Raw genomic sequence first — 21281 nt, forward strand, 5'->3', positions numbered from 1 at the left:
ATGCCCGAACTACAGAAGCGCCTGGGGCGGGTACCTCATTGCGGCCACAGCCAGCATGGCTTGCTGCCACACCACGGAGTCCAGGCGGCCAGGGGACTCCTCTTCCAGCAGCACCTGTGGAGCACAGGCAGTATGGGGCATGGCAGATGCCAGCCCCAGCGAGCAGCTGGCAGCACCCAGCAGGCACCCCCGTCCCACCACTGGTGCCCTGGCTTGGCAGGCCCCTGGAAGGAGGCCCCCCATGCCCACGGGGGCCTGCCCGGCCCTCTCTGTGCCTGGCTGCCCAAGTCCTGTGCTCGCCTGGCCAGCTTTGCCCCCTCCCACAGCCCCTCTGCCCGCTCCCTCACCACCAGCTTCTTCACCAGCTCGCCTAAATGAGCCACGTAGCTGCCCATCCCTTTGGCACTGCACAGGGTATGGATGCAGGCAAGAAACCTCAACTTCTGGGCTTCATCCTGTGAGCCGGGGGATAAAGGAGGGAGATGAATAGGGCAGGTGCGAGGGCACAGGCCCTGCCGGCAGCCGCAGCGTGGAGGGGGACGCAGGGCAGCTGCAGGATGCCCAGCGGCTGCAGCTGGCCACTGCCAAGAGCCCAGCCGCAGGCTCGCAGCAGGCAGCACGCACGGAGGCAGCCGGGCCCCCGGGAGCTGCAGGCACCACTCGTTTGACAAGGTCTCTAGTCACCTGGTGAGGGCCTGTGGGAAAGGCCTGCAGATACGCCAGGGCTTCCTGCTCCTCTCCTGCCAGCTCCAAGCAGGACGGAGATCCTGGACCTGAGCATGGAAGAGAATGGGCAGAGCTACAGGTGCTGGCAGGAGGCAGAAGAAAGGAGTCGTGCTCCCTCTGCAGCAGCGGGCCCGCTTCCAGCATACAGCGAGCCCCGGCTCGCACAGCAGCCCCTGGCAGAAGAGGGGCAGTGAAGCTCCTGGCACCGCAGCACCGCTGCCTCCTGCGCTGCCTCTCCTGGCCTGCGCCTCGGCCCTGCCACTGAGCTGCCTCTGCTGCGCTCCTGCCCAGGGCTTGCTGACTGCCAACCAAGCACAGAGCAGGTCCAGGCATCCAGGCACTGCCTGCACGGGGCCAGCAGCACCAGGATGCAGCTGTGGTGGGAGGCAGGGCTGGAGTAGGGCCGGCTCCTGGCAGCCGGTCCCACAGAGCCGCTCACTCACCTGCCTGGGAGGTGTGCAGCTCACACCACTGCTGGGTCTCAGCTTGGCTCTCGCTCTCAGCGATGGCACTATCGTCATCATCGCTCCAGGTCAAGCAGGTCATGCTGGCACCATCCTCCTCCTCCTGCCCCATGGACTTGCTGGAGTCTATGTCATGCCAGCATATGAGGAGGTTCCTGGTGGCTCCCGACCGCTCCCAGGCCTCAGCGAATGCCCTGAATTCATCATCCTCTGCCGCCCAGGGGATGGGATTTCTCTTTTGCTCTGGCTGCGCCATGCTGCCGAGCCAAGGAGAGGCGTGAGGGTGGCTATGGGGAACGCGCAGCCCACGCTGGCCGCAGTTCTCCTCAAAGGCCTCTCAGAAGTGCACTCAGAAGTGCGGGACTGCCCGGGGAAGGTGCAGGGAAAGCTGCGTCAGTGCTCAGGGGGCTCCTGGGCCTGCCCAGCGTGCTCCTGCCCTGTGCTCTCACTGTCCTCCCGGACACTGTGGGAGGGAGGCCGCCCACAGTTGTCTGCGCGGGCTGCGGGGGTGTCACAAAGGGAGGTCACAAAGGGCCGCACTGTCACCTGCTGTCCTGGGCAGGGGCAGGACATGTGCCCTGTGAGTGGGTGGCCCAGGGCCTACCTCTTGTTGCCCTCTGCTTCCCTCTGGGCCCATCCATTTCCCTTTGGAGCACCCCAGGGATCCGCGGTTCTTGTTTGAGGAGGAAGTGACCAGAGGGCCGTGGGCTGGGAGGCTGCCACAGGGGGATGTAGCCTCCAAGCACAGCACAGGGAGAGCTGAATCTCCAGAAGACCCTTGACCTCACATTAGCATCAGTTTCAAAGCATAGAAATCTCTTTCTCCTAAGCTTTAGTGTCAGAAGCTTTTCAGGAGAAGAGAAAATATTCTATGTTATTAACATGAAGAGAGAAAAAAATCCAACTTCTACTCCCCCAGATGGAAATCCATGCCAACAGCTAGTACCCAGGAATATTCAGAAGGGATATAATCATGGGTTTGGAAATGGAGCTTAAAAGCAAACTCTCTTGAAAAAGAGACAGTGCCTATTGGGAATGGAGGTGTGAGCAGGCTGTGGAGCTGCTGCTATAGGGACATCTCCGAGCTATGGCACCCAGAGCCGTCGCCTGGCAGCTGCTTCTGCAGTGCAACAGGCTGCTCCTCACCATGTCCCCCTGCACGTGGGCAAGCTACTGCTCCTTGCGGGCACAGAGCACAATCTTGCTGTGCATTAGCACGTGTCCCCCACATTGTTGTTGTTGTTTTTTTTTCTTTTTTTTCTTTTTCCTGAATAATATTCCTGCATGATGGGAGGAGCCACAAGATGCCTGTTTGACATTCTCCCCTGGGCTCCCGTTTGCTGCAGAGGAAGGAGCTGCCCCAGCACCAGGCCCAGCTGCACATGTCACGCCGGCATCTCTCAGCAGTTCCCCAAGCCATGCCTTAAGCAGTCTGTGGGGGCTGGGGGCAGTTTCCCACCCCACAGGCTGGGCTTTTCAACAAAGGAACATGGAGGAAGGGATTCTTGAATATTAGCCAGCTTTTGGGAGCCCTCTGTCCTCCAGGACTGTACCTCATGGGAGTCTGCCAAGCATGTGCCAGCACAGGCCCAAGGCTGCTCTCTGGACGCCCGGGGCTGGGAGTCTGCTTTTGACCCTGCGCCTTCCTCACACGATCTCTGTGTTGGCATCATGCTAACGTAGCGCTATGTTAGCACCATCACAATGAGAGCAAAGGCTATGCTGGCAGGTGGCCTCCCCAGAGGTGTTGCTTCCCCAGGCCTGCCTTCACAGCCTGCTCAAGTGCACGCTTGCTGCCCAAGCCTGATCTACCCCTGTGCCACATCCCTTGCTAAGACACTGCGGCCTCACGCCTCATCCTGAAGACTAACTTCCACTCTGGAGCCTAAACATAAAGGCAAAAGCTGCCTGTACGTGCAAAAGAGAGGGAGAAGCCCATGTTCATGCTCTTGGGGCTCACTCAGGCTCATAAAGGCTAAAGAGAATTCATCCAAGCACTTTTTTTGGCACATCAAAGGATGCGGTGCCTGCAGTAGAAGGGCAATAGGTGACGTGGGGATTAGCAGCTGCTGCTGCAAAGGAGCCGGGCTTTGCAGCACTGTCGCGGGCCCCAGTGGGCAGAGCTCCGTGGGGTGGGAAGGGCTGCTCTTGCTGTGCGCCAAGAACGGTGTCCTGCAGAGAAGGGTGCCGCCTCTTCTATGCTCTCCGGAGACAGCAGCACAGTGCTTGAAGGCTGAATCCTGATGGTGCCTTCTGCCCTGAAGCTCTCAGGATCAGGATGGTCTGCATGGCCAGAGACCGGACGGAGGGGCTGCCGTCCCTTGCCGCTCTTTGAAGGGCTGAGATAGAAGGGAAAAGAAAGGAAACCCTTTCACCTGAGGAGACGCCAGGCATGGCCCCTGGACGGGGCCAAGCCCAAGCCCAAGCGCAATCTGGCTTTTCGCTTGCCAGCAGGCAGAAAGGAGGACTACCGTGACTGCTGGAGAAAGACGCACATGCGTTGCAAGATGCCCCAAATACCCTGCCCCGCAAATCCTGGCTGTCTGGCAGGGCAGCCAGAAGCCTGGAGCTCACTGCCAGGCTCTGCGCCGCTGCGGGCTGAAGCTAACAGCACGCTGCCCCCACTCACCCTCAAAGATGTCCTGCAGCTTCTCCCCGCTCGGGTCCTTCATGCGCTTCCCGAGGAGCCCTAGGTGCACACAGCCTGTCACAAGCCCTGCTGCGGGTACACAGCGCCCAGACACCCAGGCCCTGCAGGGGACAGGTGGGGCTGCGGCAGCCATGGGGACACAGAGGCTGCCCAGCAGAAGCTGTGACTCACCGAGGAACCTCACGGCTGCCTCCTGCCAAGACTCCTGGGGGCTCTCCAAGTAGGCCAGGCTCTGCCGCAGGTATTCATCGGCTCTGCTCCTGTTGCTCGCCAGCTGCACAGAGCACAAGGGTCAGGGCTAGCTACAGACCTCTGACAGACAGCCAGGCCTGCTCTCCTGCCAGAACTGTCTCCACATTCCCTTGCTCTGCCAGGACATTCCTGGTCCCAGCCAGGAGGCACTGAGCTTTAGGGGGAACAGAGGGCACGCATAGGGTGGCAGGCTGAGGTGCCATCCTGGTAGCAAGGCCCAGCTGGGCCAGGGGCTCCTTCCCCATCCTGGGGGCAGTGATGGATCGTGGCCCTTGGGAAGAGCCCAGCGGGACAGTGTGCGGGAGAAAGGGGAGCGCGTGTGCAGCTCCAGAGCCCGTAGCAACGGGCTGGCAGTGGGGAGGTGACATGGGCGAGGGAGAGGGCAAGGGTGGCAGGCCTTCTGCGGGGCACGTCCTGGGGGCTTTGGTGGCAGGTCTTACCAGGCACTCTCCAATCTGCCAAATCTGTGCTGTCTCAAGCAGCTGCCTGAGCTGTTTCCATTTCAGGAGCTGAGCAGCACCATGGAGGGCTTCCCGAGAGGCCTGCAGAGCAGCCCAGGGTGGGAGATGCGAATGCAGCCCAGCCAGGAGACCCTGCATCCCCGCGCCCTGCCAATGCTCAGAGCCTTTGCCAGCCTGTTATGGGAAGCGACATCTAGGCCACGAGTTGGGCTGTGACACCCTGGGCAGGCACGTGGGGCAACCACTATGTCAGAGCAGCAAGACAGAGCTCCCCCAGTCCCTGCTGGGCTCGGGTGACTGCAGGGACAGCTAGAAATCCCCTAGGGATGCCAGTGCTGGAGCTTTGCTGGGCAAACCCAGACAGAAAACGGACAAAAAAACTCTGGTCCCACACGACTAAGCCATGTGCTCACGCACCTGCGCCACGCTGGGGATCTCCTCATGTGCATGCACGAGCAATGGGAGCAGGCAGCTGTGCACATGCTTCCTTAGCAGCACTTTCTGCTTGCCCACCACAATGGCCATCACGCTCTGGAAGAGCTGGATGGAAAGGTCTCGCACGAGGGCAGCCTCCTGTGGGGAAGGAAGATGGAAGCAGCTCAGCAGTGGCTGCCTCAGCCCACAGTGAACAAGGGGCTTCGAGTGGCAGACGACGGTTTCTCCCTCTGCCTCTACGTTTGCCCCAAGGAGCTGCGGGGCCAGATCCGCCACCAGCTCAGTAAAGCCCCAGCCCCAAGACGTGAAGCGCGGTGGCATTTTCGGAGATGGGGCTGCCACGGGGAGCCAAGGTGCGAGGCATGTGTGCCTGCAAGGGCTGCTCCGGCCCTGCTGGCACTCCCACCAGTAGCCTCCGGAGCGACCCGCAGAGGAGCTCCCCTGTGGCACCTGTGTGCAGGAGGAGATGTGGGCCAGCCTGTGGCATCAGCTCCTGGGCGCATCCCACTCACTCTAAGTCCCCAGATGGGTTACCCCAGTGTGAGCCCTCATGCCCGGGCCACACGCCTCTGCCCCCACAGCCATGCCAGCAGAGCGCCCGCCTTTCCCACCAGCCCTACATCATCAAAGAGTGGCAGGAGCTCCTCAGCAAGCTGCAGACCCATGGCACTGGCCATCTCCCTGTCCAGGAGGTGGAGCATGTTTCTGAAGATGGTGAGGGCCTTGGTGCGGAAGCAGCTCTCAGCAGCCTGCAGGTGCTCCAGGAGCGCGGGCACCAGGCCTTGCAGACTCCTGGCCTACACGAAACACAGAAGAGCCATTGTGTGAATCAAGGCGTGGTTGCATTCGCACACATGGCTGTAACACTTTGCGGACGCCCGATGGCACGGGAGCACTCAAGTCCTGCCGCTGCCTTTCCCTCCACTACCTTAGCCTTCACCTGCAGCCCCAGGCCGCCGCCCTCTCTTTGCCCATGTGCCCCCTGCTCACTATTTGCCGTCTCTCAGACAGCGTGACGAGGCCTGTGATGACCATCTCGCGCATCACCAAGCTCTGGTTGTGCAGATGCCGTTGCAGGAAGTCCAGGACATCCTCATCAATCTCCTGCTCAAAGTCTGTGCAGTTCAGCAGCTGAAAAACACCCAGAGGCAGAGGGAGTGACTCTCAAGAGCTAACGCATCCTCTGGACCAGCTGCGGCCCCTGGGTCTTGGGCCCCTGTGAAGCAGTAGAACGTAGAGAGCTGGCACAAAGGCTGCCTGACCCGCAAACGCTTGGGGCCGGTGGCCAGCAGAAATGGTCTCCTGGCAGGAATAAGCTCAACTTAGGCTGACTGAGGGACGTTCAGCTCCCGCGGGCGAGGAGCCCAGCTCCACTGACCGCAGCCTGCTCCCTGGCCCAGGACATAGAGAGCCCAGTGTCTGCGGGCACTGCCCAGAGGCGCCGCTTGCCACCGTGCCCACCTCGAGGAAGACGGCCATGGCGGCAATCTCCCGGTGTTTGTCTCCGCGGCTGAGCACCGTGACTACGTGTTCAAACATCCAGGCACACTGGTCGGCCGCGTTCATCCACAGCACTCTGGCCAGGAAGGGGAGAAGGCACTGTGGGCACGAGCGGGGCAGGCAAAGCCCTTTGGGCCTGCGCTGCCAACTCGAGCCATCCTGCCGCAAGCCAGGCCCCGTTGGAGCAAGGCCGCACCAGCTCCAGCAGCTGGGGCTGGTGCCAGCAGCGGCACTGGCCTTTCCCCACCACACCTTGCCAGGAGAAACGTGGCAGCCCAGCCAGTGAGGTTTATCTTGATGAAAGAGCAGAAAAGCACCCTTACTCCACCAATGTTGTGGCCTAGCCGCATGCTGTCTTCAGGGCACAAATTCTGGGGCACGTGAGGAGGAAGGCGGCTCTTACCTAGTCAGCAACGTGGCTCCTGCGTGGTAGGTGTCCATGCTCATAAGCATGTCCCAGCCTCCCTGCCTCTCCATAGAGTCAGCCAGGTGGCCACAGTCAGCACAGCAGAGCAGAGCTTTCAGGGCCTGTACTGCACTCCTGCATGGAGAGCAAAGGCAGGTCGCACACAGAAGTCAAACACAAGCACTGCGCTCATGGCAGAGAGCGGCACAGAGGGACGCAGCACCTGACGGGGCTGACTGGAGGACTGTCATCCGCCTGACTGCACATCTGGCAGTACTCTTGGAGGTCCTCTTGTGTGTACTCCATGATGAAGTAGATCTGGAAGAGCACCGCTAGGTAGAGCTGGGGAGAAATTAACTGCACGGGCACTTTGCTGGAGGGCTCCTGGAGAATCTCATTCAGGACCCTGGTTGCCTGCAAAAACCACCTCGATGATGGGTCTGGCTGCAGAGAGATCAGGCAAGCCAAGGCAAGCCATGCCGAGGCAGGCCGAGGCTCTGCGCAGGGCTAGGTCAGGCCTCGCCTGGAAACTCACAGTCAGGGGAAGGATGTAGCTGCCTGCTGGCAAACGGGAGGTGTGCCGTCCCAGCAGCGGCCGGTCGCACAGCCAAGAGAGCAGCTCCTTCAGCACCTCCTCTGCAGGGCGCTGCTTGGAGAGCAGCACCCTCCACATGCTCCTGGCAACACTGCAGACCCAGAACATGGTGTCAGGGAAGCTGCCTCGAGCTGCCGTAGCCCTGGAGTTGTCCTCAAGGCTGTCAGGCCCATACCTGTCACACACCAGGGAGGTGTTCAGCAGAGCCTCCACCACCTGAGCGGGGTCCAAGCAGGCCATTTGGAAAAGGCTCCTCTTCAAGATGTCCTGGAGCGATGCCTCACTGATACCCATCAGCTTCTTGTGGAGGCTGCTAATCACTTGGGGCACCTAGAAGGGGCACAGGTGAGAGAGGGGCCTCTGCCGGAGTGTAGCCATTGCCACAGGGGCCACCGAGAAGTCATGCCTTCCCATGGCTCCATGCTGTCCTCCAGGGCTGTGCGGTGCTCAGGGAGCTCAGCGCCCAGAGTGTGCAAGCACAGGGCAATGTGCTTGCAAGCCGCTTACCCTATCCAGCTCAGAGTCAGGCTCCCTCAAGACCGCCTCCATCATGCGCTCCACCACCTCAGTGTTCAAGAGCCTTGGGTCTGTTATGCCGTTGATGATTGTCAGGAGGAAGTCTGTCCTCTCAGAAGGAAAGAGAAAGACGCCAAATTCCTGTGGGAGGAAAGAGCCATGGCACCCAGTGCACAGCCTGAGGAGCTGAGAGTGGCTCAGCTGAGAGCGATCAAGCAGAGCGGTGCTGGCACAATGCCTTTTGCCAGTACTGTGCCCAAGAAGGCCACAGGAGGGAGGGAGGAGCTTCTCACCGTGCTCTCATCAGTGGCCTTGCTGGGCCAGAAGGTGTTCGGGGCTTCCACCTGCCAGTTCATCTCTGGAAGCGCTGGATTCTCAGCTGCAAGACCTATGCCAGAGGGGAAACACAGAGCAGTCAGGAGGAGGGGAGGTGGCTGATCAAGGGCAACAAAGAGAGCTCTGCAGCTTGCAGAAGCGGGGTGTCACTGGAGCGTAAGGAGCAGAGAGCCTCCTAGGGAGGACATGAGCTTCTTGCCAGGTGGCAAAGAGGATATGGCCAGTTAGGATGCGGAAAGGCCCCAGAGGTTGGTGTCTCTTTGTGCTCCCAGGCAGGAGAGCAGGCCTGGAAGGCTGCTGGCACAGGCTCTGAGCTCTGCTAGTTGATGTGGACGCTCTCTAAAGCACTTCTCTAAGGGACAAAAGAGCCCTGGGTCACGTCAGTGAGGTGCCTGCCATGGCTCTTCATGGCACGGCTGAGGCAACGTGTCGCCTTTTGTGGCCTTGCCTGGGCTGCGGGTGCTGGAAGGTGCCAGCCTTCCCCAGCGTCTTACTCTTTCGCAGCAGAATGATCCTGTAGAAGTGGTGAAGCGCTTCTGCCGCGCTCCGGCTGATCTCCTGGTCCGCCTCAGCGTAGCACAGCGTGAGGTGCCCCATCAGCTGCCCCAGGAAGTCCAGAGGCCTCTTTCGGAAGAGGAAGGGCTTGACGCTGCTTCCTCCATGGCTGAGCCACTTCTGAGGGAGGAAGGCAGAAAGGACGGGCAGCGAGGCCAAGCCATGGCAGCGGGGACCAGAGCCCTGGGCTCCACACCAGAGCGGGCACAGGCCTGAGTGCCACACGAGCCAAAAGCTGAGCAGGCATCTGCCCTGCCCTGCGGCCAGCAGTGAGCAGTGGCGTGCAGGGCTGTGTGTCCCAGCCTGCCCGCCCCTGGGTTCTGCCAGTTCTGCTGCCCAGCCAAGGGCAACCTCCCCTCCCTCGGGCCAGCCCCGCAGCCAGCATGTGGCAGCCATGACAAGGCACGGAGCTTGCTGCCTCCCTGTCCTGCCTTGTCAGGCTTTGACGGCCAGCCCTGTGAGCCCGTGGTGCCACTGGTGCCTAAACAGGGCGCCCGAGCTTGGCCCTTCCCCTAGCCCACATATCCCGTTCACACACACATAGCCTTCCCAGGGACAACGGAGCACCTCCTTCTGCTCCTGCTGGCCGCCTCATCCCCATCAAGCCAACATGAGCCCTCTCCTCCTGCCTGAGCCTGCCTGAGCGTGCTTGAGCAGAGGGTTGCCTATGGCCTGGAGCCACCTGCTTACCTCCAACAGAGAAGAGCTGCTCAGGAGCCGACCAAGCCTCACAATCCTGCCCACAGCCCTCTGGCGCTCAGCTTCTCTCTGGGATGCTGTGAAGGGCAGCAGCATCTGAGGAGAGCAAAGCTGCTGGTCAGGGCTGCGACTGGACGGCCACAGTTCTGCTAAGGCCCTGGCAGGCTTGATGCCCCTGCTGCCTTCCATGCACGCTTCCAGAAAGCGCCTTGCGTTCGCTCCTGGCCCCAAATTCTTCCGCTGGATCGCTGCAAGGGTCGCTTCCCCTTGGCGTGAGGAACCAGCCCTGCCAATGCTCCCGTAATGCTTTGCAAACAGCAAACCTGCAAGATGTTCCGCAGCTGATGGAGACTGCAGGCCTGCGACTCGAATGCCAGCACCTTCAGCATCTCATCCAGAGCGTCCATGGTCTGCAAGGGCAGGGCAGAGAGTGCTCATCACCGCTTCCCCCGTCCCTCTTGCTAACAGGGGGCTGGCTGAAACCCCTTCCGCCCACGGTGAGCACCTACCTGTGCGTAGAGCGAAGCATCGAGGCTTTGCATCCGCTCTTGCGGAGGAAGGCAGAAGATGCTGTTGATGCAGGTGTAGAGCAGCCTGTTGTCCTGGCCGTGCATCAGGAACGGCCACTCTTTGCTGATAGGAGAGAGAGGTGCCAGTGGAGTGCTGGGCCAGGGAGGGTCGTCCCGGTGCCGGGGTAGAGGAGGTGGACGCAGCCATGGAGGTGGGAACAGCCAGGCTGCTGGCCATCGGAGGTGGGGAAGCCCTGCAGGGAGCCACCTCCTCCCTTTTCCGTGGTGCACACAAGGGACGGAGGACCCAGGGCAGGAGGTGGGTGCAACACCTGTTCCTCCTCCTGCCTCTTACCTCAGCGGAAAAGCCCAGAGACAGCGCTCTGTTCTGCCACCTGCCCACTGAGGGAGCACGCGGAGGACTGACAGACTGCAGCATCCCAGGGGACTCGTGTGGCGTCATCAGGGTCATGCTGTGGCCATGCTTGAACTACAACAGCGCCTGGGGCGGGTACCTCATTGCAGCCAAAGCCAGCATGGCTTGCTGCCACACCACGGAGTCCAGGCGGCCAGGGGACTCCTCTTCCAGCAGCACCTGTGGAGCACAGGCAGTATGGGGTATGGCAGATGCCAGCCCCAGCGAGCACCTGGCAGCACCCAGCAGGCACCCCCGTCCCACCACTGGTGCCCTGGCTTGGCAGCCCCCTGGAAGGAGGCCCCCCATGCCCACGGGGCCTGCCCGGCCCTCTCTGCGCCTGGCTGCCCAAGTCCTGTGCTCTCCTGGCCAGCTTTGCCCCCTCCCACAGCCCCTCTGCCCGCTCCCTCACCACCAGCTTCTTCACCAGCTCGCCTAAATGAGCCACGTAGCTGCCCATCCCTTTGGCACTGCACAGGGTATGGATGCAGGCAAGAAACCTCAGCTTCTGGGCTTCATCCTGTGAGCCGGGGGATAAAGGAGGGAAATGAATAGGGCAGGTGCGAGGGCACAGGCACTGCCGGCAGCCGCAGCGTGGAGGGGGACGCAGGGCCGCTGCAGGATGCCCAGCGGCTGCAGCTGGCCACTGCCAAGAGCCCAGCCGCAGGCTCGCAGCAGGCAGCACGCACGGAGGCAGCCAGGCCCCCAGGAGCTGCAGGCACCACTCGTCTGACAAGGTCTCTAGTCACCTGGTGAGGGCCTGTGGGAAAGGCCTGCAGATACGCCAGGGCTTCCTGCTCCTCTCCTGCCAGCTCCAAGCAGGACGGAGATCCTGGACCTGAGCATGGAAGAGAATGGGCAGAGCTGCAGGCGCTGGCAGGAGGCAGAAGAAAGGAGTCGTGCTCCCTCTGCAGCAGCGGGCCCGCTTCCAGCATACAGCGAGCCCCGGCTCGCACAGCAGCCCCTGGCAGAAGAGGGGCAGTGAAGCTCCTGGCACCGCAGCAGCGCGGCCTCCTGCTGGCTGCGCTGCCTCTCCTGGCCTGCGCCTCGGGCCTGCCACTGGGCTGCCTCTGCTGCGCTCCTGTCCAGGGCTTGCTGACTGCCAACCAAGCACAGAGCAGGTCCAGGCATTCAGGCACTGCCTGCACGGGGCCAGCAGCACCAGGATGCAGCTGTGGTGGGAGGCAGGGCTGGAGTAGGGCCGGCTCCTGGCAGCCGGTCCCACAGAGCCGCTCACTCACCTGCCTGGGAGGTGTGCAGCTCACACCACTGCTGGGTCTCAGCTTGGCTCTCGCTCTCAGCGATGGCACTATCGTCATCATCGTCCCAGGGCAAGCAGGTCATGCTGGCACCAGCCTCCTCCTCCTGCTCCATGGGCTTGCTGGAGTCTATGTCATGCCAGCGTATGAGGAGGTTCCTGGTGGCTCCCGACCGCTCTCAGGCCTCAACGAATGCCCTGAATTGGTCATCCTCTGCTGCCCAGGGGATGGGATTTCTCTTTTGCTCTGGCTGCGCCATGCTGCTGAGCCAAGGAGAGGCATGAGGGTGGCTATGGGGAGCCCACAGCCCACGCTGCTATTCCTGCATCATGGCTGCTATTCCTGCATCATGGGAGGAGCCATGAGATGCCTGTTGAACATTCTCCCCTGGCCTCCCATTTGCTGCAGAGGAAAGAGCTGCCCCAGCACCAGGCCCAGCTGCACATGGCACGCCGGCATCTCTCAGCAGTTCCCCAAGCCATGCCTTAAGCAGTCTGTGGGGGCTGGGGGCAGTTTCCCACCCCACAGGCTGGGCTTTTCAACAAAGGAACATGGAGGAAGGGATTCTTGAATATTAGCCAGCTTTTGGGAGCCCTCTGTCCTCCAGGACTGTACCTCATGGGAGTCTGCCAAGCATGTGCCAGCACAGGCCCAAGGCTGCTCTCTGGATGCCCGGGGCTGGGAGTCTGCTTTTGACCCTGCGCCTTCCTCGCACGATCTCTGTGTTGGCATCATGCTAACGTAGCGCTACGTTAGCACCATCACAATGAGAGCAAAGGCTATGCTGGCAGGTGGCCTCCCCAGAGGCTTTCCTGAAGGTGTAGGAATGTCTGTGGCCGTGATGCAGAGCTTTCAAGATAGTCTCAGCCAGCTCTCAAACCTGCTGCCTTTCAAGAAAGCTGCATGGTGTTGCTTCCCCAGGCCTGCCTTCACAGCCTGCTCAAGTGCACGCTTGCTGCCCAAGCCTGATCTACCCCTGTGCCACATCCCTTGCTAAGACACTGCGGCCTCACGCCTCATCCTGAAGACTTACTTCCACTCTGGAGACTAAACATAAAGGCAAAAGCTGCCTGTACGTGCAAAAGAGAGGGAGAAGCCCATGTTCATGCTCTTGGGGCTCACTCAGGCTCATAAAGGCTAAAGAGAATTCATCCAAGCACTTTTTTTGGCACATCAAAGGATGCGGTGCCTGCAGTAGAAGGGCAATAGGTGACGTGGGGATTAGCAGCTGCTGCTGCAAAGGAGCCGGGCTTTGCAGCACTGTCGCGGGCCCCAGTGGGCAGAGCTCCGTGGGGTGGGAAGGGCTGCTCTTGCTGTGCGCCAAGAACGGTGTCCTACAGAGAAGGGTGCCGCCTCTTCTATGCTCTCCGGAGACAGCAGCACAGTGCTTGAAGGCTGAATCCTGATGGTGCCTTCTGCCCTGAAGCTCTCAGGATCAGGATGGTCTGCATGGCCAGAGACCGGACGGAGGGGCTGCCGTCCCTTGCCGCTCTTTGAAGGGCTGAGATAGAAGGGAAAAGAAAGGAAACCCTTTCACCTGAGGAGACGCCAGCCATGGCCCCTGGACGGGGCCAAGCCCAAGCCCAAGCGCAATCTGGCTTTTCGCTTGCCAGCAGGCAGAAAGGATGACTACCGTGACTGCTGGAGAAAGACGCACATGCGTTGAAAGATGCCCCAAATGCCCTGCCCTGCAAATCCTGGCTGTCTGGCAGGGCAGCCAGAAGCCTGGAGCTCACTGCCAGGCTCTGCGCTGCTGCGGGCTGAAGCTAACAGCACGCTGCCCCCACTCACCCTCAAAGATGTCCTGCAGCTTCTCCCCGCTCGGGTCCTTCATGCGCTTCCCGAGGAGCCCTAGGTGCACACAGCCTGTCACAAGCCCTGCTGCGGGTACACAGCGCCCAGACACCCAGGCCCTGCAGGGGACAGGTGGGGCTGCGGCAGCCGTGGGGACACAGAGGCTGCCCAGCAGAAGCTGTGACTCACCGAGGAACCTCACGGCTGCCTCCTGCCAAGACTCCTGGGGGCTCTCCAAGTAGGCCAGGCTCTGCCGCAGGTATTCATCGGCTCTGCTCCTGTTGCTCGCCAGCTGCACAGAGCACAAGGGTCAGGGCTAGCTACAGACCTCTGACAGACAGCCAGGCCTGCTCTCCTGCCAGAACTGTCTCCACATTCCCTTGCTCTGCCAGGACATTCCTGGTCCCAGCCAGGAGGCACTGAGCTTTAGGGGGAACAGAGGGCACGCATAGGGTGGCAGGCTGAGGTGCCATCCTGGTAGCAAGGCCCAGCTGGGCCAGGGGCTCCTTCCCCATCCTGGGGGCAGTGATGGATCGTGGCCCTTGGGAAGAGCCCAGCGGGACAGTGTGCGGGAGAAAGGGGAGCACGTGTGCAGCTCCAGAGCCCGTAGCAACGGGCTGGCAGTGGGGAGGTGACATGGGCGAGGGAGAGGGCAAGGGTGGCAGGCCTTCTGCGGGGCACGTCCTGGGGGCTTTGGTGGCAGGTCTTACCAGGCACTCTCCAATCTGCCAAATCTGTGCTGTCTCAAGCAGCTGCCTGAGCTGTTTCCATTTCAGGAGCTGAGCAGCACCATGGAGGGCTTCCCGAGAGGCCTGCAGAGCAGCCCAGGGTGGGAGATGCGAATGCAGCCCAGCCAGGAGACCCTGCATCCCCGCGCCCTGCCAATGCTCAGAGCCTTTGCCAGCCTGTTATGGGAAGCGACATCTAGGCCACGAGTTGGGCTGTGACACCCTGGGCAGGCACGTGGGGCAACCACTATGTCAGAGCAGCAAGACAGAGCTCCCCCAGTCCCTGCTGGGCTCGGGTGACTGCAGGGACAGCTAGAAATCCCCTAGGGATGCCAGTGCTGGAGCTTTGCTGGGCAAACCCAGACAGAAAACGGACAAAAAAACTCTTGGTCCCACACGACTAAGCCATGTGCTCACGCACCTGCGCCACGCTGGGGATCTCCTTATGTGCATGCACGAGCAATGGGAGCAGGCAGCTGTGCACATGCTTCCTTAGCAGCACTTTCTGCTTGCCCACCACAATGGCCATCACGCTCTGGAAGAGCTGGATGGAAAGGTCTCGCACGAGGGCAGCCTCCTGTGGGGAAGGAAGATGGGAGCAGCTCAGCAGTGGCTGCCTCAGCCCACAGTGAACAAGGGGCTTCGAGTGGCAGACGACGGCTTCTCCCTCTGCCTCTATGTGTTGTGGCCTTAGTAAGAATATATAGGAAAGTGGAGTTTGTGGGGAACTGGACCGATGCCTAGCAACCAAGCACCTGGAGGAGAACCAATCAGCTGGGAGCCTGTAGCCAATGAGTGCTGCTCCTCAGCGCATGCCCACCTGCACCGGTATAAAGCCCTGCTACAGACAACAGCAGAGTGGAGTTGACCTCACTTTGTGTGGAGGTGTTGTTTGCTCTGGCTTGTGGGGAGGGCCCTGGCACTTGGTGTGAGAGTGACCCTCGACATCTGGTGACCCCGACGTGATCGTGCGAGAACGCGAGGGATCTTAGTGGAAGCGGATTGTGACCACGACCTGGTGAGTCAGAATGGGAATTGGCGCATCTAGAGTGGAAGTTGCTGCAACAGCAATGGAACATGATACTGTTGAACGCTTCGTAAGGCTTGCTCAAAAAACTAAGATTGCGGTCTCGAAAACTGAGTTAACTGATTTATTGCTATTTTGTAAGAAGAGAAAAGTCATAGAAGAAGCTTCCCAAGCATATAAATTTGAATCATGGGAGCGAGTAGGAAGAGAACTATGGGACGGTGTACAATTAGGCTCAGAGGAAGCGTGGCGCCTCACAAAAACATATCGTCTCATATGGCCTATGTTTGAGCGGTTAGTCGCTATTGCGTTCTGGGAAGCGCTCCATGGAGAAGAAGAGGAAAACGGGTCTGAAAGTTCTGAGTGTACTAACAATACTGAGCCAAATCAGTGTGAGAAAATAGATAATAAGAGAAAGGTAACCTCACCTAAACAGGCATGTCCGGTAACATTGGCCGAACAAGAAGTATGGGGGGGAGTGGATGAGTATCTCCCCCCATGGGAGGGGGAGGAGCGGCCACCCCCCACAGCACCCGAATGGGAGAAGCGACCACCTCCCACAGCGCCCGAATGGGAGGGGGAAAAGCGACCAACCCCCACAGCGCCCAAAATGGAAGTGGACCCATTTAAAGTACCGATCCCAGATGGATCGGACGATGATAATGCCGTGATTCAAAAAATGCGACAAGAACTTCGGGGACAGGCAGAGAGAATGACAGAATTATTAGAACAAATGCGGCGATTAGACTGTGGGTCCAAGGCCAGAGATGTGAAGGCAGCATATAAGGCTGCCCACAGGGCTATAGTGGAAGGGTTGGAAAATGTAGAGAAACAATTGGAGCAGTGGGAGGCACGAAAAGATGCTCCTAAGATTCAAAAGAAAGCAGCTGGAGCAAGTGACCCAGCTGAAGAAGGATTGTTGCCGGAGCTCCCAGCCACTGCAGGTGGAAGTAATGATGAGGGAATGCCACCTGTTGATCCAACATTTAATGCGGGAGCACGGTATAAAGGACTCATAGAGAATGCTCAATTACAAGGAGAATTTGTATTAACACCACTAGCAGCTCCTGTAGTAACGGGAGCCCAGGGCCCCAGGTGGGAACCTCTCGATTGGAAACTGGTTCAAGGCTTACAAAAAACAGTAATGCAGTATGGGCACGACAATAAGTTGGTGAGAAATCAGGTCTCTGCTCTGTTTAAATATTCCCATATGGTGCCTGCGGATAGCAGAGCAATAATGGAGCTCCTGCTTTCCTCTACCGCTTATATGCTTTGGTTAGCAAAATGGCAGGAAAGATTAGAGGAAAAGCAGTTGGAGAATCTAAATCGCAGTATGGATGATCCATTAAGGGTTGCCACCCTTGATCAACTGATGGGGAATGGGCGTTACCGGGCAACCGAGGCCCAGGCAGCGCTCCACCCTAGGATACTACAGCAATCAAAAAATGCAGCGCTAGCCACTTTTCTTGCACTACCACAAATAGGAACGCCACAGTTGCCATACACCAAAATAACACAAAAGCCGAATGAGTCTTTTTTCAACTTTGTTGATCGACTGAAGGAAGCCCTGGATATGGCACCTAATGTGCCTGCGGAAATGAAAGCATTATTGGCAAAAGATCTAGCAGTTCAAAACGCAAACCAAACTTGCAAGCAACTATTAGCTACCTTGCCACCAGGAGCTTCAATTGTCCAAATGATAGAGACCTGTGCCCGAGCGCCATTGATGGAGGAAGAACAAAAAGCAAAAATACATGGTGCGGCTTTGGCCGCAGCAATTAAAGGAGAAAGAATGTCTAGAAAGGAAGACAAGAGATTTCATGGGACATGTTTCCTATGTGGTCGATTAGGACACATGAGGAGGAAGTGTCCTAATAGATTCAGGATGGAAGGTATAGCCCCGAGAGGATTTAATGGGACCTGTACGAGATGTCAAAGGTTCGGGCATAAGGCAGCGGAGTGCCGATCACGGTTCCGCAAGAACGGCATGCCAATACAGGGAAACGGGAGCCGCCGCGTTGTGAGGGACGCGGCGAACAAGTATCCCCAGACAATGGCTGCCTCCACGAACTCTCCGCCGCAACCCGAGGAAGTGCAGGAGTCGAGCTCTCTGTGGCAAAATCCACAGTGATTAGAGATTCTGACGTGCATATTTTAGAATCAACATGCACTGGTCCTTTGGGGAAGGGCCTATCCGCTCTGATAATTGGCCGTTCATCAGCCTCAAAAATGGGTATTTTTGTGTTACCAGGGTGCATTGACGCTGATTATTCCGGCAATATTGGCATAATGGTGAAAATATTTAATCCTCCCATCACTATTCCGGCATTGAGCAGGATAGCTCAACTAATACCTTTTCGAGCTGCAATCCCCAATCCTGGACAGACCCGACGGGGAAATAAGGGCTTTGGATCTTCCGGACCCCCTCAGGTTGCTTTCTGTGAAAAGATAACTGCTCAGCGGCCGACAAAAATTGTGAGCATGGAAGGACCAGACGGCACTCGTCTTACCAATGTGGCCATGATGCTTGATACAGGGTCTGACATTACTATCATCCCTAAATTCGCATGGCCACCACAGTGGGATCTGCAGGAGATTGATACCCCTGTGACAGGGATCGGGGGGCAATCTCCTATGCAGGTTAGTCAATATTTCGTGACTGTTATAGATGACGAAGGAAACAGGGCCAAGGTAAAACCGTATGTGATGTGTACCTCACTGTGGTTGCTGGGCAGGGATGTTTTAGCCCAGTGGGGCGTCACTTTGCAGTCACATTTTCCCTAGCGGCCATTGGGGGCAGCTTCCGCCCTACTTTAAAGCTAAAATGGATTACAAAGGACCCTGTATGGGTGGACCAATGGCCGCTACCGGAGGAAAAACTGCATCATCTAAGGGAATTAGTTAAAGAACAGTTAGATCAGGGTCATATTAAGCCGTCAACGAGTCCCTGGAACACTCCTATTTTTACCATCAGGAAAAAATCTGGAAAGTGGAGGTTGTTACAGGATCTCAGAGCCGTTAATGCATGCATGGAAAACATGGGAGCTCTACAACCAGGGTTGCCCTCACCTGTTATGCTCCCACAGGCATGGAATTTGTTAGTAATCGATCTAAAAGATTGCTTCTTTAATATACCGCTTGACCCAGAAGACAGTGAAAAATTTGCATTTACAGTGCCTACAATTAACAGGGAAGGCCCATCGGAGCGATACCAGTGGGTAGTTCTTCCCCAAGGAATGAAAAATTCACCAACCATCTGTCAATGGTTTGTGAGTTTGGCCCTGAAACCCTGGAGGGAAAAGCACCCCGACTTGATCACGTACCACTATATGGATGATATTCTAATAGCAAGCCCTGAAGTTTTGCCAGCTGAGCAGGAAGAGGAGCTAATTAACTGTTTAAAGGAATTTGGCCTGGTCATTGCCCCTGAAAAGATTCAAAGGCAAGCTCCTTGGAATTATCTGGGTATGGTCATCACAGAAGCCAGAATTAGACCCCAGAAGCTTAAATTGCAGACGAAAATTGACACCGTCAACTGTGTACAAAAATTGGTGGGAGACATCCAATGGATTAGAAATTTTTGCGGCATTACAAATGCGGAAATGGAGCCGTTGCTTCAACTGCTTAGGGGAGCTAAAGGGCCTGCAGAAAAGCGGAGCTTAACCCCAAAGGCTGTCGCAGCCTTAGAACGAATTGAGGAAAAGATAGCAGAAACAGCGGCCTACAGGTTCCAGGACAGATTACCAATATCCCTGGTGGTCTATAATCGGGAAAGGGAGGTGGCGATAATTATCGCTCAGATAGATGAAAAAGGAATCCTGTTTGTACTGGAATGGGTTTTTCTCCCAAGCCACTTGCGACGCACCCTAACTCAAAGGCATGAAGCAATTGGAATGGGAATTTTGAAAGCCCGGCAACGCGTACGAACAATTGCCGGCAGAGAGCCTGATAGTATTATCCTGCCTCTAAAGACTCTGGAGTTAGTTGAAGAATGGTGCTTGAAAAGCGCAGAATTTGCTCTAGCTATTCAGGGCGTTAGAGTGGACAATCATTATCCCAAGCATCCTCTCTTCCACACCTCTTTGGAGCTGGAAGAACGAGAAATCCAGAGTTTAAGACCATTATCAAACGCGATTACTGTATTCACAGATGCTAGCAGCAAAACTGGGAAATATGGGTACGCTTTCCGGGAGTCAGATCGTTGGAAAACTCAGATTGGACGGGAAACTGCATCCGTGCAGGTTCTAGAATTAAAAGCGGTAATTTGGGCATTTCTAACTTTTCATGATCGGCCCATGAATATAGTTATTGACTCTCTATATGTAGTAGGCATCGTTCAAAGAATTCATAGGGCAATTATAGGACATGTAAATAACCATAATCTCCAAGCTTTGTTCGTCCAGCTGTGGAACATCATTCAACAAAGAAAGCATGCCTTTTGGGTATCGCATATTCGTAGTCATACTGCATTACCGGGCCCTTTAACAGAAGGTAATGCAGTCATAGATAGTGCCGTGTCAGCAGCAGGTATTTCTTGTTCGGCGGAACAACAGGCATCAACGTCTCATTCATTCTTTCATCAATCTGCTCGAGCGTTACAACGTGAATTTAAAATTTCCCGAGCGGCAGCTCGTGCTATCATTGCTGCCTGTCCGGATTGCGCAAGACTGACCCCTTTACAGGAAATGGGTACCAATCCAAGAGGACTACAACCGAGGCAGATATGGCAGACGGATGTTACGGAATTCGCTCCCTTTGGCCGACTAAAATATCTACATGTTACGGTGGATACCTGTTCAAAGGCTCTCTGGGCGACCCCAGCCACTTCTACAAACGCTAAGTCAGCCTGCAAACACTGGGCTCAGGTAATTGCTGTCTTAGGAAAACCGGACATCATAAAAACAGATAATGCACCGGCGTATAAGAGCAACATCTGTAAACTTTTTTCAGCAATGGGGAATAACCCATCAGATGGGTATCCCGTATAATTCGGGTGGTCAGGCCATCATCGAGCGACACCATCGAAATTTAAAACAATTATTGTCTGCTTTGAAAAAAGAGGGGGAGATGGGTCCCTATGAGTTAACAAGTAAAGCATGCTACGTTTTGAATTGGCTCAACCCTAGAAATGATGACAACGTACCTATTTTCACTCATTTTTCAAAAAATTCAGCTGACCTTTCGGGAAAGAAGGTACAGGTGGAAGTCTTTTGTCCACAGAAACAGATCTGGGAAGGTCCAATTGAGTTAGTTACATGGGGACGAGGATATGCGTGCGTACTTGGAGGAGACGGAGCGACCTGGGTACCAGCCAAGTGGGTACGACCATGGTTGCGGAAGGACAGAAACAATTAATGGACCATGAATTATAGAAATTGTTACACTTATGCGTAACCGGAATGATTATATTTATGCTTGCAACTATGTTTTTATTTGTAATATTTGATGCGTGATATTGCCAATTTTTGTTTTTTGTAAAAAGAGGGGAAATGCTGAGGATTACAGCCATGTTACTTTGTTTTTTGTAAATGTTGCAATGTTTATTGCTAATTTTTGTTTTTTTGGAAAAAAGAGGGGGAGATGTTGGGGCCTTAGTAAGAATATATAGGAAAGTGGAGTTTGTGGGGAACTGGACCGATGCCTAGCAACCAAGCACCTGGAGGAGAACCAATCAGCTGGGAGCCTGTAGCCAATGAGCGCTGCTCCTCAGCGCATGCCCACCTGCACTGGTATAAAGCCCTGCTACAGACAACAGCAGGGTGGAGTTGACTTCACTTCCCATAGAGGTGTTGTTCACTCCGGCTTGTGGAGAAGGCTTCAGCACTCGCCACGAGTTAAACCACCTTCATATTAAAGTGCTGCTCACTCTGATTTGTGGAGTGAGCCTCAACATTCGAGTGACCCTCGACACCTGTGCCTCAATAGTAGATTAAATATATTCCCGAATATTTTTT

General features: G+C 56.9%; 1 protein-coding gene across 1 annotated transcript; it reads right to left on the reverse strand.

Annotated features, from left to right (window-relative positions):
- Window positions 1-3037: 3037 nt before the first annotated feature.
- LOC148595577 (maestro heat-like repeat-containing protein family member 7) lies at window positions 3038-14829 on the reverse strand. Its single transcript, XM_088520402.1, has 23 exons — window positions 14722-14829; window positions 13762-13864; window positions 13570-13629; window positions 11761-11907; window positions 11269-11357; window positions 10932-11039; window positions 10620-10699; window positions 10105-10228; window positions 9919-10005; window positions 8836-9016; window positions 8299-8393; window positions 7997-8146; window positions 7665-7819; window positions 7430-7580; window positions 7118-7308; window positions 6892-7029; window positions 6450-6564; window positions 5979-6119; window positions 5600-5785; window positions 4971-5126; window positions 4012-4114; window positions 3820-3879; window positions 3038-3075 (listed from the first exon to the last, which is right to left on the reverse strand). The coding sequence occupies exons 1-23, from the start codon at window positions 14827-14829 to the stop codon at window positions 3038-3040; spliced, it is 2766 nt and encodes a 921-aa protein (XP_088376528.1).
- Between the last annotated feature and the right edge of the window lie 6452 nt (window positions 14830-21281).

Source organism: Tinamus guttatus, unplaced genomic scaffold (assembly GCF_059628265.1).
Source record: "Tinamus guttatus ecotype Peru unplaced genomic scaffold, ASM5962826v1 Tinamus_guttatus_pri_ptg000087l, whole genome shotgun sequence".
In the NCBI taxonomy this organism is placed as follows: domain Eukaryota; kingdom Metazoa; phylum Chordata; class Aves; order Tinamiformes; family Tinamidae; genus Tinamus; species Tinamus guttatus.